General features: G+C 35.8%; 1 protein-coding gene across 4 annotated transcripts in view; it reads left to right on the top strand.

Moving 5' to 3' along the window:
- The window catches only part of ZNF280D (zinc finger protein 280D), a 53,331-nt gene that overhangs the window by 17,075 nt on the left and 19,206 nt on the right, over positions 1–17,050 (top strand). For 3 of the 4 annotated variants that reach the window (XM_064517412.1, XM_064517414.1, XM_064517415.1), the window contains exons 6-14: positions 3,485–3,652; positions 6,387–6,496; positions 8,229–8,458; positions 11,626–11,783; positions 12,208–12,308; positions 12,414–12,560; positions 13,146–13,280; positions 14,981–15,231; positions 16,360–16,500. In XM_064517412.1, the coding sequence (XP_064373482.1) occupies positions 3,485–3,652; positions 6,387–6,496; positions 8,229–8,458; positions 11,626–11,783; positions 12,208–12,308; positions 12,414–12,560; positions 13,146–13,280; positions 14,981–15,231; positions 16,360–16,500 (1,441 nt within the window). The remainder of the gene's footprint in view (positions 1–3,484; positions 3,653–6,386; positions 6,497–8,228; positions 8,459–11,625; positions 11,784–12,207; positions 12,309–12,413; positions 12,561–13,145; positions 13,281–14,980; positions 15,232–16,359; positions 16,501–17,050) is intronic. The other variant, XM_064517413.1, reaches the window with a different exon arrangement.

The raw sequence follows: 17,050 nt of genomic DNA, 5'->3' as shown, positions 1-17,050 counted from the left end.
CCTGTGAACTAGGGAAATGATGTACATTAGCCAACCATTTTGTTGGGTTCTTAAATGTCAGTAAGAAGTTAACATTGGTAACTCCATCTTACTTGCAGGTTTTATGGGCGCTGGGGATGTATATGAAATTCCTGCTTGCTTTCTGAGAATGCTTTGGGATTGTTGTCCCACAGACTTTACCTACATGGAGGTACCAGGAAATGCTGTAACCAGCAGAACTGTTATGTGTTATTCAGAGTTGAGTGTACTGTGTATGTGCATTCACAGCACGAGATTCTTGGGAGATGCTGGCAAGGGACATGGCACTAGAGGGCTGAGAAGTTTTGGTGTTCAGATCCCTATTTTCTTGATTTGATGTGGCTGTTATCAGAATATGCTTGCCACTTCTGTGCTCGGTTACCCTTTTTAATGTCTTTTGCCATCGTTCCAAAATTACGCCCAGTTGACACAGATGCACATAATGCTATGAAGGGTTTTGCATAGTGTTGTAATGTGTGAGAAAGCTTCAGTCAAGGTGATAATGCATCCAGTATACTTTGGCTCCTTCTTGGAGTTACTCTGCATATCATGCACAATGATACTACGCATGTAATTGTAGTCAACTGTTTCATAATACCTACAAAACACCTACCAAAATATTCACTGGTGACATGAAGTGAGAGGTAATAGATTCCTTAAGCAGACCGTAAAACCAAACAAAAATTTTTTTGGTTGCTGCTTTTCTCAGAGCTCTTGAGTACCTGAAATCCCTAATAATTTCAGCTGTGCAGTCTGGTCGGTAGGGCATTGGGCGAACTAGTCTGAAACATTAGTAGTCTGAGGAAACTTTTGTGTCCAGGCACCAATTTAGAGACACGCTTTGGTGGAAAGATGTATCAATCAGAACATGACTTTGCTCTCCTGCATCCTCTGACCAGCAGGCTCTTCGTCAACAATATTTCATTGGCAAAGCTAGGGTCGCGTAGCAATTTTGAGCAGTTGTTAAAGAAAAGTCGCAATTAGATCCCAAACAGGTGACAGCAGCATACTGAATATTTGATACTGAAATACTGAATATTTAAATAGATCTGGCACTTCTGTTGGAAATTTCAGACTGTCAGAACTCTAGAAAGTTATAAATTATCTTGATTTGAGGGTATTTTGCAGTAGAGAGAATCTTCATGTTGTTAATAACATTTAATAACGCTGTTAAGTCATGTTAGTTAAACAAAGCTGCTAACAAAGATGTAGCCTATAATATTGTAAATTGTCTTTCATCCTAAAACAGATTTTATCAGGTCTTTTAACAGATCTTTTTGCTCACCAAATATTGTAATCCAATGGAAAAAGAAATTCTTTAGCAGAAAGTATTTAACTGAGTAAAGATCCTTCAAAAATTTAAGAGCATGCATTTATACAATTGAATCATTTCTTCTAAATGGAAACCTAACTTAATTTCTTGAGATATGATGACTAATACCCATTAAGGGCATATATACACCTGAAGAATCCAGGCACATGTATGATGGCTTTTGTCTTGTTCAAATTCCTTAGCTCTGAGATGTGGAAATGTTTTATACCAATTAGGTATTAAATAATACCAAGAATTATTTTGATTGTTTTTTAAAAAAAAACATGTATTCAAATGCTCCTTTTATGAACAAGCAACAGAATTCAAATATAAATGCGCATATGCTCTCCTACTAATAGGATAACTCTTCTGAAAGAGAAAGCTTATTAGAAAATTAGTTCTATACACTGAGGTAAGACTGCTCTCCTTTATAAACATGTAAAATATTTTCCGAAGTATTTTTTCTTGTCACAGTCAGAAATATGAAGCTTTTTTAAATCGAAAAATATTGCCAATTATGTTGACATATTTTTTTAAAAAGTCATTTTCCCAAATAAGTTCTTCTAGAGTAAAATAAGGTAATTTATAGAAGATGCTTGTAAAATCAGACTTTGTTTTTCCCCTATCTCCATTACACAAACTGTAACCTAACTTTATTTACCAATAAGTAAATAAAAACACTAAGAAGTAGTATTATCTAATGAATAACCTGTTTATTTTGTCAATGTGTTAATTATCTTAGGTAAACAATGTACAGACTGAATGAGAAACGTGAGCTTAATATGTTCATTTTTGTCAGAAAAGTTGTGGATGTTACTGAAGGGCGTGCTACAGAGGCGAGCATTAGGATGATTTAATAAGTTTATAACGAGTGAAAGTTAATTGAAAGTATGTTCCTTCTATATGAGGCATAATGTAGTAAACTCTTCAAATATCAGTATTCCATGCTGGGGTTCTTTACCTCTGTGGACTGAATGGAGAGACTCTCTATCCAGACTGTTTGCTAGGTATAGGTATCATTGGGTAAACACAACTATGGAGGAGGTGGGCTTTGTCATTGGTTTTGGTTTGTTTTTTCTGAGAAGAACTGTGAACAGTTTTGTGTGACACAAGTTATCTCTGATTGTTGGCAAGACTTTTAATGATACAGTTATGTTCTTTATTACTCTCAAAGAAGTCACTGGAACAGCTAGACAGTTGGGAGGGGAACGTGCAAGGACGTCCATAGTTCAGATCTTCGTGTCTGGAAATAACTTTCTGTGAGTCCAGTCCTCCTCATAGTTTACCCTAGTCTTGCTATATGTAATCTGTGATTGTAAGTTTACAAGGCTTGTGCTGGCATTAAGACTTACTGGCATGGTCTGCTTGAGGATTGATCTCTCTATTGAGATATATCAATGGGATGATTCTCCAATACAAGGGTAATCTTACAGTGCCAAGAGATGTTGCTTTCAGGACAAGATGGAGCAAAATATAGATAGGTCTGTTTATCAGGCACTGAACCTGGGTGAATTTGAGTTTTTTTAATATTTCTTTTTAAAAAAATATTACAAACAATAAATGAATTGACTCCTTCTCAGAAAAGAGCAAATTCCCATGCTGTGATAGGTCATTAGAAATCACAGTGCTATTTTCATTTTGTGTAATGTTTTGCATACAAACTGAAGTCTCAGATGTTCCACAGAATTAAATAAAAATAAACTAAAACAGCATGAGAATATGACCAAAAAAAAGATAGGTTGAGAGACCTTTTCATCAGAAGGACAGAGGTAGGTCCAAATAGTGGGCATTGGAGAAAACAGCTGCCTGACTTCATTACTGTGAGATAATCTTATCTGAGATAAGTATGGGTCAAGATGAGAAGCAGACCAAAGAATGTGAGCAAAAATGTAGACCTTCTTCAGGTAGTCATAGTATGATTAGTGGCTCTCAGGAGAAAGGGCAGTGTCTCTCCTTTCACCCTTTCCTTCTCCACCTATCTTAGAATATCTGAGTTGGCTATAGTTTTCTTAACTTCCAAATGGTTTATTATACAAGGGAGGTCTTAACTGCATTATTTAGACTTGTCCATCCTTTAAAGTATAGGTATGAGTAATGTGTTCGTAATATACTCTGGAAAAAAAAACTGAGGTTCTTTAATTTAAACCACTGTAGGTCTGAATGAGAGTGTTTTTGTATCTAAGCGTCCGGCTACTTCTGAAGGCAACAGTGTAACTCCAAAAAAGGCCAAGCCTAATGAGGTTGGTGCTGGAAGCAATTCCGCTGTTTCACCCACAGTAAACTCTGCAACAGTAACTCCATCACAAAATATATCTTCAAAAGGTAGGGTAGATCAAATGGTCTAGCTGTCAATCCATGCATCTGTTTCATGGAAAAAGCTAGCACTCATGCAATGTTTAAGTTGATCAGAATTATTAATGCTATTAAGGCAGTGTAAATAAGTAACTCTGCGTTTTATTATGCATTAAAATAAAAAGTCCATGCGAGAATCTGTATAACTTTACAAATTAATATGCCCAATGGCTTTGTATATTCAACTTAAGACCTCGATTGTTTAGCTATGTGTGACCGTATAAAACAAAGAGTAGTTAACTTCTTCAGAAGCTGTGAAGAAACAGGCATTCAAAATAAATGCCCCCAAATTCATTGTTTTTAGTTCAGACTTTCTGCATCAAAGAATTGACTAGAGAGCTGATGCTTTAAAAAACAAACCACCAAAAAAACAAGGTTGCAAGAATTCTGAGACTGCAGAATTTATCGACTACTCTAACAGGGGGGAAAAAAAAATTCATTTTAAGAATGGTGACATGGGAACAGGAGTCCAGAGAAGTTGTGGAAACTCCATCCTTGGAGATATGCAAAAGTTGACTGGACAAGGTCTTGAGCATCCTGATCAAGTTGGACTTGTTTTGAGTGGGAGGTTGGACAGGAACACCTGCACAGGTCCCTTCCAACCTAAATTATTCTGTGATTCTCTCCTTGGACCAAATATTGCAAAGTGTGGTTTGCTCTCCCCACCTTTGTTTTACAGCAGTGTTTTTTATTTGGTTTAAAATAGTAGTGGGAAGGGAGGAGGGAGATTTGAGATTCAGGAGACTCCTTGAAAGATCTTTCCCTCCCTACAAGACAGGTATTCTAGCTGTTTAAACATTTTAAAAATTGGGTACATTTTCCTCCTGAGCCAAAAGGTGCGTTCCAAGCGAAGGTAATTGACAAGGATTTATTCTTGACTTTGGGACACCTTCATCCGCATACACTCCCATAATATTGAAATAAGAAGCTACGTGCAGAGTGTTGACTCCATTGTTGGGAATCACATAGTTTGTTTTTTTTTTTTTTTTCCATTTCTTGTCTGCAGCTGTTCTCCCATCAGGCTCTTTCCTAGCAACCAGAAAGAGGTAGTTATAACATTGAATCTTGCAGCAAGAAAATTTGCTTCAGCCTGTGCTGGGCAAAATAGATACTATGTTGCAGCCTATAATACCCAAAAGATAGGCAGAATTTCATGTTAAATTCAGTAACAAAAGAATATATTCACCAAGAACCTGATTTTTATGAGCTTTTAAGTGGTCCCATTGCTAACATAAAACTTTAAATCTTTCACAGAATCCATCACTGAGGCATCACAGAACATTAGATCTTGCTGCAGAACCTGTTTTCTTCAAACTTAGCTTGCCCTTAGCTGTGACTTATCAAAATGTTTTACAAACTAATAGTAAAGACTTGAGCACTGTTGTGAGGTGTATCTCTTGCATGGTCATCTGCTCATGTGAAGGGCTTCCTGCTCAGTTATGATTCTTGACAAAATGTTATCCTCAAGGAAGAATACCATTTGATCCATGTCTACCTCATGGACTATATGAGACTTTTTTTTGTGACAAAAGCTATGAGGTTGTCACATAGTCATCTCTTCACTGATATGCTTACTCATTCACTGGTTATAAAGCAGATGTATCTGTGTATTTTTTTTATTACATTTGCTCATAGCCTGACAGGGTACAGTTGACCCTATGACTGAGATGTTGTTTAACTCTTCTTGTGTTTAATCTGCCTTTTTTTCTGAATTGCTTACCTAGCCTGAAGTCCTCCAGATTTGTGGATGACTCTTAAATGCAAGAGAACTTCATCTGCAAAAGTAGCTCTCTCTTTTGTGATTTTTTTTTTTGGGGGGGGGGGGGGGTAGGGGAAGGCAGTCTGGAGAAAACCTGAAGCCGAGGTCTATTCATTAAAGTTTGAGCTAATGCAAATTGGGTGTCTTTCTTTCTCTTTCTCTCTCCCCGTCTGTCTGTCTGTTTCTCTCTCTCTCTCTCTCTCTCTCTCTCTCTCTCTCTCTCTCTCTCTCTCTCTCTCTCTCTCTCTCTCTCTCTCTCTCTCTCTCTCTTCCCTCCCCCCCCCCCACTAGGTATCAGTCATCTTATGTTGATAAGAAAAATATTCTTTCCTTTCATTACTGGGGGTAATTATTTAGAGGAATTTTTCTCCAGGTTTTCCAAAGACACCTTTGCTCAACAGGAACAATGCAACTGAACAGGCATAGGTTCCAGCTACTGGCCAGAGACATACTCTCATCATTGAGAACCATATGGTGAAATTCCTTTCCAAAAACAGTTATTCTGAACCCTATTGTGATGATGATCAGCTCATAGCATAAAATAACTTTTGTATGTTCCTTTGAGAATTGAAGCTCTTCAAAATCACCAGATCTGTCCTATGTTGGGGGAACAGGGGGAGGGCAGAATTAACGCTTTGTATTTGTCTGTCATGTTCCTTTTACCCCCTCACATTTTTTCCTTGTTTGATGTTAAAATTCTGTAAAAGTTGTTTCTTTATAGGCAAAAGTCTTTTTATAGGCAAAAAGGATAAACTCAAGCTGAATTTGGAAAAAGAAAGAGTAGCTAGAAAATGGTTGTAAAACCTTGTTTATGGCTACCTCTACCACATGAGCCATAATAGTTTTCATATTATATAGTATGTTTTACTAGAACACTAAATAAAAATAAATCAGTTGTTGTTCTGCTTGTGAATTCTGAATCTTAATGTACTTTACCTTTTACAGGTACAAATACTGCATCAAGCAATATTAAAAATGGAGGACCTTTTCCACGAGCTTGTCCAAAGTGCAATATTCACTTCAATCTTATGGATCCTTTAAAAAATCATATGAAGGTAAAATATTTCGGGACTGATAAACATAATGATAAAGTTCTGTGGGCTTCTCTGTTTGTGAAAGAGTGCCATATTTTGATATGAAGATAATTTGCTTTTTGGCTATGATCAGCCTGGGTCCAAATGTCTTACGGTCACAGAGAGGAAGAATGAAGGAGAGGAGGTATAAATTTTACCTGCTTTTTGCATTATTTTTCAAATGAAATGGGGCATATTTGCTGTCTTTGTATGATTTATCTCTGCCACAGCAGTGACTTCTAGAACCACTGGCCAGTTTCAGGTGAATCTGATGAAGGTAAGTGCTTACAGGTTCAAAGGTAATAGAGAGTCAGCTGATCCACATCTGTTTGATTGCTACTGAGACAAAGACCTCAGTGTCAACTTATTTCTCTCCCTTGGTAGATCATTTGGTAGCTAAAGAAGGTTGTTCAGCAGAAAGAAAAAAATGGTAGTTCATGCTTCAAATGCTGTGAGAAACAAAGCTTTCAGAAACTAAGCATCACTTATTCTGCTTATGGAACTACTTATTACTGTTTCTAGTCTCCAAAAATATATTTTAATTACTTGGGAAAGACTCATGCAATTTTCAGGCATATATTTCATTTTAGGGAGAGGAGGAAAGGCATTGAACGTTGTACATGATGTGAATAGCCCGTACAAAAAAGAATAAGAACTCCTGTAGAATTGAAATCTGCGAGCCTCCAAGTTGTTGTTAACACAGATCACTCTGTTTTAATGGGCTCAAGATACCTAAATATCTTGAGTAGCTACCGCTACTGTCGTCTTCAGCTTCAAAACCTAAGAAAGAAACATACGTGAAATTTAAAATCAACTGTCACTTTTCTGTAGTCATTATTTGTAGAGAATAGCTTTTGCATTGAGTACCTCAGCTGAATGAAAGATAACATTAAAGAAGCAGGCTAATATAGGGGTTTTTTTATTACATTTTTGCTTAACCGTACAGGATAAATATGCTGAGTCAAACTTCTACGGTAGGAAATGAACTCCTCTCTAGAAGACTCACAGAATTAGCCCTGTACAGTAAGAAAATTTATTCAGCAGGAGAAAGATCTGTCCTCTGAAACATTCTAATTTTATTAGATGTTGGAAACTTCATAGCATCTTCTACATGAATTACTTGGTACTTTTTAAGCAGTGAGTTTCATATTATAGCTATTAGGTTTATAAGTATTAGGTAAGCTTTTAGGTAAAGAAGCTTGAACAGTATGCACTGTGCAACTTTAAATTGCTGAATTCTTCAGTAACACTGGAAAAACTTCGGCAGTCTTCAACAAATGTCCTCCCCAAAGAAATAAAGATAAAACTTCCCATGAAGTTCTCAGTTCAAATTTAGTTTGTGAGCAATATACTTGTAGAAAAGCTATGTTTCTTATTATTAGAAAAATGTATAATTGATTTAAATTTAATGAGTAAGGCACCTCTTGGCAACACTGATATTTTGATTTGCAACTTAAACTTGTCTTGTGAGGATAATCTCTCTTCAGTGTTAAATGTGTAGTATTTTATCATCTAAACACCACTAAAGATCAATTACTGTTCAAAAGGTGTATGTGAATAAGAATGAAGTCAGATTGCATCAGAGTAATTGGAATGGAGTCTTACGTGTAGCTCTGCTTAGCCAGTGACTTCATTTTTCAAAACACTGTTGTTATTGGTGCAGTTTGATAAGAGAGACTCATATCTTTCTCCTTCTCTTCCTCTGCCTGCCCAGTATTGTTGTCCAGATATGATAAATAACTTTTTCCCGGGAATGGCCAAAACGGATTGTTCAAGCACAACAAACAAGACTGCTGAATCTGAGAAAGGAAAACTGATTATGTTAGTTAATGACTTTTATTATGGGAAACATGAAGGTGATATCCAGCAGGTACAACAGGAGCAGAAGACTCATACAACATTTAAGTGCTTCAGTTGTCTGAAAGTTCTTAAAAATAACATAAGGTATTTGAACTCTCTTCTATAATTGCTAAGGGCTATAAGTTAACAACAAAAAAAATTAACTCCTGCATTCAAAACTGTCTCTTTGCAATAGAAAGATTTTTGTTTTGTTGTTGTTCTTGTTGTGTTTTTGCTTATTGAAAACTAACAATGTCAGGTTAATTGAACAGAAATGAAATTCATTTTTATTATTTATGTATGTCTCTAGCTTAGCCTTTTTACAGATTAGAATACTGATTTTTTTTTTTAATAGTTTCTAACATAAATAGTTTAGTTTTAATGAGACTAGTTGTAGGACTTCAGAGTTGGAAACAGCAACAAAAACTTTTACAGTTTGCCATCTGCATTGATAACGGTATCAGAGATGTGAGTGTAAATCTCTTTAGGAATTCAAAACAAGTAATATTTGGTAGCTTACTTATGTAACAATTGATCTTTTGATTGAATGATTTTACTTCCAAATGCAGCAAAAAGCCTCAGTAAGCCGTTTTAGTAGATAGACCAGTTTGTATCATTGTTGCTTTGGAAGTTAGGGTCATTGTACTTTCTTACATGAATTCTTCAAGAGAAGCTGAAGTAGCAGAATGTAAAACTGAAAAATGATTATTCCTTCAAAGGACACAGTCTGCAGGTTAAAATGAACAGCCTTATGCTAACATTAAACCTGTATTATTAAATAAAACAAAAGCTTCTTGTAATTGCAAACACTAAAGTTCCTATTAATCATGAAGTATATGTAAATCCTAAGTAGAAATACTAGTAATTTGTTTCATTAGCAGCTGGAAAATACTGTGTGTTGTTGGACTTCAGAAGAATTTACTTTCATGATTTTATAGTTACTGTTGGCTATGGCATTTCCTTCCTTGCAATTTATCTTTTTAGAAACAATAAACAGTGTGGGCTGAGAGTGGTTTTTTTTTCCCTGTTTTTCTATGCATAATACTTTACAAATAAGCCTTTCTTGCAGTCTCTTGAAAGCAGTCCACAGAAAGTTGAATGCAAAACTTAAGAATACTTTATTAAACTACTTCACAATATTTAATATTACTCTGAATCATTTAAAGAAATAATTTGTCTTTTGTGAACCACTGAAAATTGTCTGAAGATGGATTAGTTCTCATATCCTCCATGCATCCATCCAGGTTTTTGCCCTGGAATTGTTCAGAACTGTTAACTTTTGGAGGAAACTATTTTTGGCATTGTCTTCCACAACAAAGAATGCATCAGTCTTTTGTATAATCTTCAGTTTCTTTCTTACCCTGTGGACATATTTCCCTCTCATTAAGGATTACTCTTTGCTGATGAATTAGATTTTATTACCAGAACTCCTTGACTTTTGTCAGTATTTTCTGCGTGACTCTTTCTTAAATCTTGATTATATTACTATATTAAACTTCATCTAGCCTCTGATCCCAGGAGGAAAAGCAGTCATAATATAATAATAATATAGCAGATCAAAAATTCTAGCTAGTTTTAGGAATTGCAAGAGGTAGAGTACCAGCAAGTTTTGTCGTCTTTAGACTGTGGTAAAAACCATGTCAAATGCACAAACTGCATAAAAATGCAATTATCAACTCCATGAAATCAGCTGCTGCAGCATAAGGTACTGGCTTGTTTTTTGAGAATATTTGGTTTCTCTCTGAGAATTCTTCTTGCACTATTTTCTACTCAGCATTACATGTAGGAGCTATTGGTGCTATCATACTTGTATGTTCCAGAGCAAGCTATTAAAATGAGCATGTCATTTTTGTTTGGATTTCTGTAGAGTCCACTTTCAGCCATGTTAATTTTGCAGTACCTCTGTACCTAAATTCAGAATTTTTCTTCTGAGGTTTGTTTATTTGTACAAAAAAACCCACACAGTGCGTCTTTACCTCTAATGGAAGTTTTCTGGACCTTGATTCAGAAAATTGCAAAGTGATTCATCTTCATTTCCTGTTCTCTTTAAAAGTTAGGATTGAACACAACGTTGAAGTAGTGGTCTATTAAAGCAGTGTGCAGTAGTGTCAGTTCCTTTCTTGTGCTGAGGTATGTATGTAGGTATCTTCAGTTTAGCATGTGGGTTGGTGTGGGGGTTTTTTTGGTCTGTGTTTTTTTTTTAGCAACTGCGTGATACTAGAAACTTGATCAAGAGAATATTCTCCTTATCAAAGTAAGAGGCCGTACTTTTTGGTTTTTCAGTTCCAAGGTCACCACTTTGAGGAATACATTTCTTTTGGGAGCATGATGTGTATTTGTTCCTCTGGCTATACTGAAATGAAGCCTATTCAAAATAGGATGGTTATTAAGTGAACTGTAGTAGGCTGTGCAACTAACCTGTCCTTGTCACAGCTTACTGCTCCACAAGTAGCTGTCACCTGCCAATGTCTAGTCATGAGCGAGACATCTTGGCCAAGATAGGTCCTCCTACAGAAAGGTGGACATATATTAATGAAGGAAAGATGGTAACTTTTAGTAGTAACATGGTCTTGCCTTGCTGCTGTAGTCATTGTGTAGATTCTTGTCTGTCTACATGGGTATTCAATTTTTCTGGTGTAACTGGCTGCCATCAGATTTCTGGTACTGTTTTGATTGCCAGCAGCGCAGTAGCGTTCTACAGTAACTGTGCTTCATAATTCATCTTCTGTCCTGAGTGCTTTATACAAAGAAAGCTGTTGGAACCCTGTCAGTTCTGAATGGAGGTAGATTCAGATTCAGCTGAGAATGTCCTCATTGCAGATAACATCTTGCTGCTCAGTAGCTTTCACCAGAACCAAAGTTACACTTACTTCCTAATGTGGCTTTGAAACATCTATAGAAAAGTTGAAAAAGTGAACAGTTCATATATTTTGTTGTTGCTGTGGCTAATTTCCCTATACTTCATGGCAAAAACTTTGACACAGCAACCCTGAAAAACATAATAAAATACTCCAATCTTAGAACATGTTTCAGGTAAGTTGTATGTCTCTTACAGTAGTCAATATTTTGTTTAGAACTTTGAAAGATTAGTTTTGGCCTCGTCAGCTTGCTTAACTTTGCTTTTCTTTAATGAATGCCTGCTCTTATGACACTTCGAAATTAAGAAGTGCTTACAAGGTTTCTAAAGCTGCTTCTACATCTTACATGTGACATTCTCGTGTATAACATTTGTTAACATGTAGCTTTTTGCACCTGTTCACTATTATTTGAAGGTTTATGAACCACATGAAACATCACTTAGAGCTTGAGAAGCAGAGCAGTGAAAGTTGGGAAAGCCACACCACCTGCCAGCACTGTTACCGTCAGTTTCCCACCCCCTTCCAGCTGCAGTGCCACATTGAAAGTACACACACGCCTTACGAGTCATCTAGTAAGTTAGATTGTATCACATTCAATCTTCTTGTGGTCCTAAAATTTTTTAGATATTTTCAGACTTTTTCTTGCCAGCTTGTAACTTAGGAATAAAGCTGTAGTGAACGGTTATGTGTTAAGAGCAATAATATTGAGATTTAATATAGGAGATGGGCAGTTATTGAACTGGCTTTGGAGCAATGTTTCTGAGAAAAAAAAATCTTTCAAAAAAATTGTTTTTTTTTTAATTGAAAGCTTGATTGCAAGAATTCATGTTGTTTAAGGGACTTGCACTTGGGGCTTCCTGAAGTTGTACAGGGAATTTCAAGAACTGAATAATCCTTGGGTTGTGTTACATCTATAACTGATACAGTTTGTGTACATATATATTACAATTTATCCACTTCTGCCCCCAGACTAATTCTTTTTTTTAACTTTTCTAGCTATTTGTAAAATCTGTGAATTATCCTTTGAAACAGAGCAAGTTCTTTTGCAACATATGAAGGACAACCATAAGCCAGGTGAAATGCCATATGTTTGCCAGGTATCTCAGTGTGATTGCTTTTGTATTTAGATTACATTCCCCACCCCCCAACCTGTTTTTCCTATCAATAAACTTTTAAGAAGAAAGTCAAACTTCTGTTTTTAGGTATGCAATTACCGATCCTCAGCTTTTTCAGATGTAGAAACACATTTCAGAACAGTTCATGAAAATACAAAACATTTGCTATGCCCTTTTTGCCTCAAAGTAATTAAAATTGGAGCTCCATATATGCATCATTACATGAGGCATCAGGTAAGCAGCTGTTTTCATTCCTTAATGCTAAAAAACTGCTATATATAACTGTCACATATCTCGCTCTAAAAAATTTGTGCAATTGGTTTGTATGGTTGTTAATAAGAATAGTTAATAAGATACAGTAAAACTTCTGACTGCTTGTTTTCAAGTCTTAAGTAAATTGTATTAGAATTTTTGCATGTTTACATGTATGCTGTATGAGAGATCCCTGCTTAAAAATCTCTGAATACATTTGAAAGAATGTCTTTGCTATTCTTTTTCTTTAAGTTGTAGTGTTCTACTTTTCTTGATGGTATTAGCAAACCTTTTACTGGTTCAAGTAGATAAAGGTAGTGTGTGTTCATGGTAACCTGATTGCTACTCTTCTCAGTAATAGTACTGCTTTACATTTTAAAAATGTTTAAATGTTCTCTCTTTAATTCCTACACTATTTTGGCTTTTACAATATTAGGAGTTTGTCAGGTTGATTTAAAAAAAAAAAAAAAAAAAAACTGGGTGATCGTTGCTTGAGACAGACTAGGGTTGGAGTTTTGTTTAGCATGACATTTCTGCTTACTATAGATTTTCTTTCTTTTTTAAAAGAAAAAAGGAATATACCGTTGCACTAAGTGCAGGCTGCAATTTTTGACATGCAAAGAAAAAATGGATCACAAGACTCAACATCATCGAACATTTAGAAAACCTAAGCAGTTAGAAGGTTTGCCTCCTGGAACAAAGGTAAGCGTATGTCATACAAAAAAGCTAAAAGGGGCAAAGGAAAAAAACATACCTTGGTAGAGAAGAGATCAGAAGAGAGGAAAGTGCTTTCCTTCCTCCCTTTTCAAAGCAATGAAATTTTTGCCACTTTGAAAACAGCTTAACTTCTTCCCTATTGTCAGACCTGCTAGACGTGCTGGTTATGCTTTCCTGCTGGTCATCTGTGTTGTTGCTGTCTTTTCCATTCATATATATGGTGTGTGTGTGTGTGTGTACACACACACACACACACACACATAAATGTACGTATGTATCTAATTTTCAGTTTATATAACTGAAAGTAGTCCAATCACAACAGCTGGTTTCTTGAGCTATGGGTTAATTTGTCCCCTCCTCTTTTGTCTTTTCTTGCGCTAGGAGCAAACCATGTAGTCTCGCTGTTGGTATGAGGGATGTGTGTCACTTCTCATGAAACATTTTCAACCTGTGGACGGTAGTGGCAAAAGTCACATAGGGTAGACTACTCATATAGACTTGCCTCCCTATAGGTGATTCTATTTAGAACTGAGTGCCCCAGGGCTTTTTAGCTCCAGCACTATGAAGTAAAACAAGCAATTTGCTATATGTGTTGCGAAGAAAAGCGGGGTCCCTTCAGAATACTCAGACTATGTTTAAGTCATTCTTCCATTTCTTGAGGAGGAAAAAGTTAGATTTGGATTTTCCTGTAGATTTCAGGATTTCTTCCTACAGTCTTTTAATAAAGTGTGAAGATTTATTTTCTTTCAGTTGAAATTAAAAAGAAAACATGTTAATCGCCTCCTCACTTAATTTCCTGTAGGTTTGCTGTATTGTGTTTTGAAAGGAAAATCATTGAAGTTGATGTTGATAGCATTGCATGGTAGAATGTGAAGCACTGATTCTGTGATAATGCTTCAATTTTTCTAAAGATTTCAGAGGCTCAGAGTCCTAATAAAAGCTTAGCTTTATTTTAGATTTTGATGTTAGACTTTGACTGGACATTGAAACTGAAGTTTGGAACCAGGGTTAGAAGCTGAAGTGATCTGTAAAAACTATGAATTTGGACAAGAAGTATAATTAGAAATCATGCTGTGAGTGAAAACTGCATAACCAAATTAAAGGACAAGGCAAGGGAGTGTGATAAGGTCAGACAAGAGGTTAGGAATCAGAATTTGCCCTTCATTGGCGGGGGGGGGGGGGCAGGGGCTAGAATGAGGGACAAGAATATGTGGAGTAAGTAGATTTGCTGGTGAGGAGGCAATAAAACAACAGGAGTTTTATCTAATCCAAAAACTGATGGAATTTAATCAAAAAACTGATGAGATCTTTCATGTGGGGCTAATTGGCCTGACCTTCTGTTTCTTTTCCTCAGTGAGGTGGGGGGTTTCTGTTATGTTTTTTTTCTTTAAGAAAGCAGGTTGTAGCCAGTAGCAGAGCTGATAAGAGAGCAGTGTGTTTTGTCAAGGCAATCTATTAGATGCTTAAAGCTCATGTTTTGCTGGAAATAGACTGTTTAGGTTATATTTGCACTATTAAACATTATTTCTGTTTTTCAAAATAGGCTTTACCGCCTGGGGTTTCTTATGCTATATGCAGCGTACTTATTTTTATCCTAAGGTGGCTCAAACTTTGGGACAAATGGAAATGAGAACTGAAAAAACCCTTAAATCTAAACAGAACAATTTTTAATTTCATGCTTCTAGGTTACTATTCGAGCATCTGTTGGACCTCTTCAATCAGGATCATCTGCTACATCTTCTGTTAGTACAAGCACTTCAACATTTCAGTTATCACCTAAAGCTAAAAATACAAGCAGTAGAAATTATAACAAATCTAATGCAAATAAGTCAAAAGCAAAATCAAAGCCATCAACTATACCCAGGAAGCAAAATGCATGGACCAACAGCAGCAAAAAAAAAAATAAAGTTGCAAATACAGCATTGCATAATCTGAGGTAAAATACTAGCATTAAAAATCTTTTTAAATGTACTTTGAATATAAATAACTAATCAGTTATTTTTAAATGACTTTCAATACTACAATACAGAAGATTTGACACTTCAGTTTTGTGGGAAGAACAAACTCATAAAGGAACTCCTCCCATACTGTGATTATAATTCTGAATCTGCTTTCCTTGAAACTTGGGTGGCAGACAAACATGATGGAAGAACAGATGCTCTGGAAACTTCTCTATTCTAAATTTAGATTTTTCTATACACAAACAACCACAGACTGTTGAAATACTGACTCATCAGACAGATTTATATTCAAAAGTGACCTGTGAAGGGGGATACATCTGCCCAGGTGTTTTCAGGCTTTCTGATGGAGGGAAGGGTGTTTTTCCTCCTTCAGAAGTAAGAGTTTTACTTGAATCCTTGCCTAGGAGGCACTTTGACTTGGAGAGCTACCAAAAGAATCAACCTAAGAGTAAGCTGAGGGGAGAATGCTATCCTTATTTTGATAATTTAATGGGTGTTTTATGGACTAAAGTATAATTTCATTTGATAACATGAGTTAGTAGTTGTCTTTATTAAAGATGATGGATGCCCCCTTTCGATAAGGTGCTAACACTCACATGCGTGTGTACATATATACAGTGTGTGTGTATTGTATTTATATACACACACATACTCATACACATTTTATATATGTGTGTGTATATATATCCAACCACCTACATCTTTCTGAGATCTGAAAAGAGCTAGCAAAATTGGGGAAGAGCAGGCTTTGCATTCTTGACTTGTAGATACTTCAAAACTTGCAGGGAATATTGGGGGGGAGGGAGACAGGAAAACCACAGGCTTTTCTACACATCATGATGCATAAACCACTTCTTTTGAAATCATTCTAAGGTGCCTACAGACAGAAGCAGCAGCTATAATCAGAGATTCTCATCTAGTGTAGTATCCTGTTTCCAGCAGTGGCCAATAACAGATGCTTACATTAACTTTCAGTTTATGATTAAGATTATAACAATAATATAATTAAAGAAAAAACACTGATTTGAAGTAAAAATTTGAAATAGTTATGTCATCTTAAAGTGTTAATGTTAACTGTTAACCTATTTTTGTATTACTGTTAGGTATCGTTTGGGAGCTCACAAATGTATTGAGTGTTTCTCGGAAATAAAAGATTTTGCAAGCCACTTTCCCACTTACGTCCATTGTAGCTTATGCAGATATAACACTAGCTGTAGCAAAGCCTATGTGAATCACATGATGAGGTAAGAACTCCTCCAAATTTATCAAATCAAATACATACCAAATACTATTTAAATTCGTATAAATCGTATTAAGTGTTTGTATTAGCTGAATGTTGATCTGGGTCATAGGACTGACATGGAAATGTGCAAACTTGAATTTTCACTTTGTAATCAGGGCATAAAACCAATGCTGTGATTCTGCCTTAAATCCTGTGGTTCAGGCAGTATTCCATCTTTGTTTCAGAATCTCTATGGAATTTCTCCCAATCATTTCAGTCAGATTTTACAAATAATGACTAATTGTGCATTGCTTGTTTTCTGGGTTTCAGATTTAAGACCTTATCTGATTTGAAATGTATACAAGTATATGGAGTGTCTTGGCATTTTGGAACTCTTCAATTCTTGTCTTATTCATAATAATATCAGTGTTCATATAAGTTCTTGGTTGAAATGGTTTCCATGCTTTTATGCAAGTAGCCTACAGGTTGCATATTTAGAAAATTATGTATATATATATATATATATATATATATATATATAGCTATATATCTGCTTAGCTCTGTACAAAAGA

Source organism: Dromaius novaehollandiae, chromosome 10, assembly GCF_036370855.1.
Source record: "Dromaius novaehollandiae isolate bDroNov1 chromosome 10, bDroNov1.hap1, whole genome shotgun sequence".
Lineage (NCBI taxonomy): Eukaryota > Metazoa > Chordata > Aves > Casuariiformes > Dromaiidae > Dromaius > Dromaius novaehollandiae.
The sequence above is the reverse complement of the archived record's forward strand: the minus strand, read 5'-3'. Positions and strand labels throughout refer to the sequence as shown.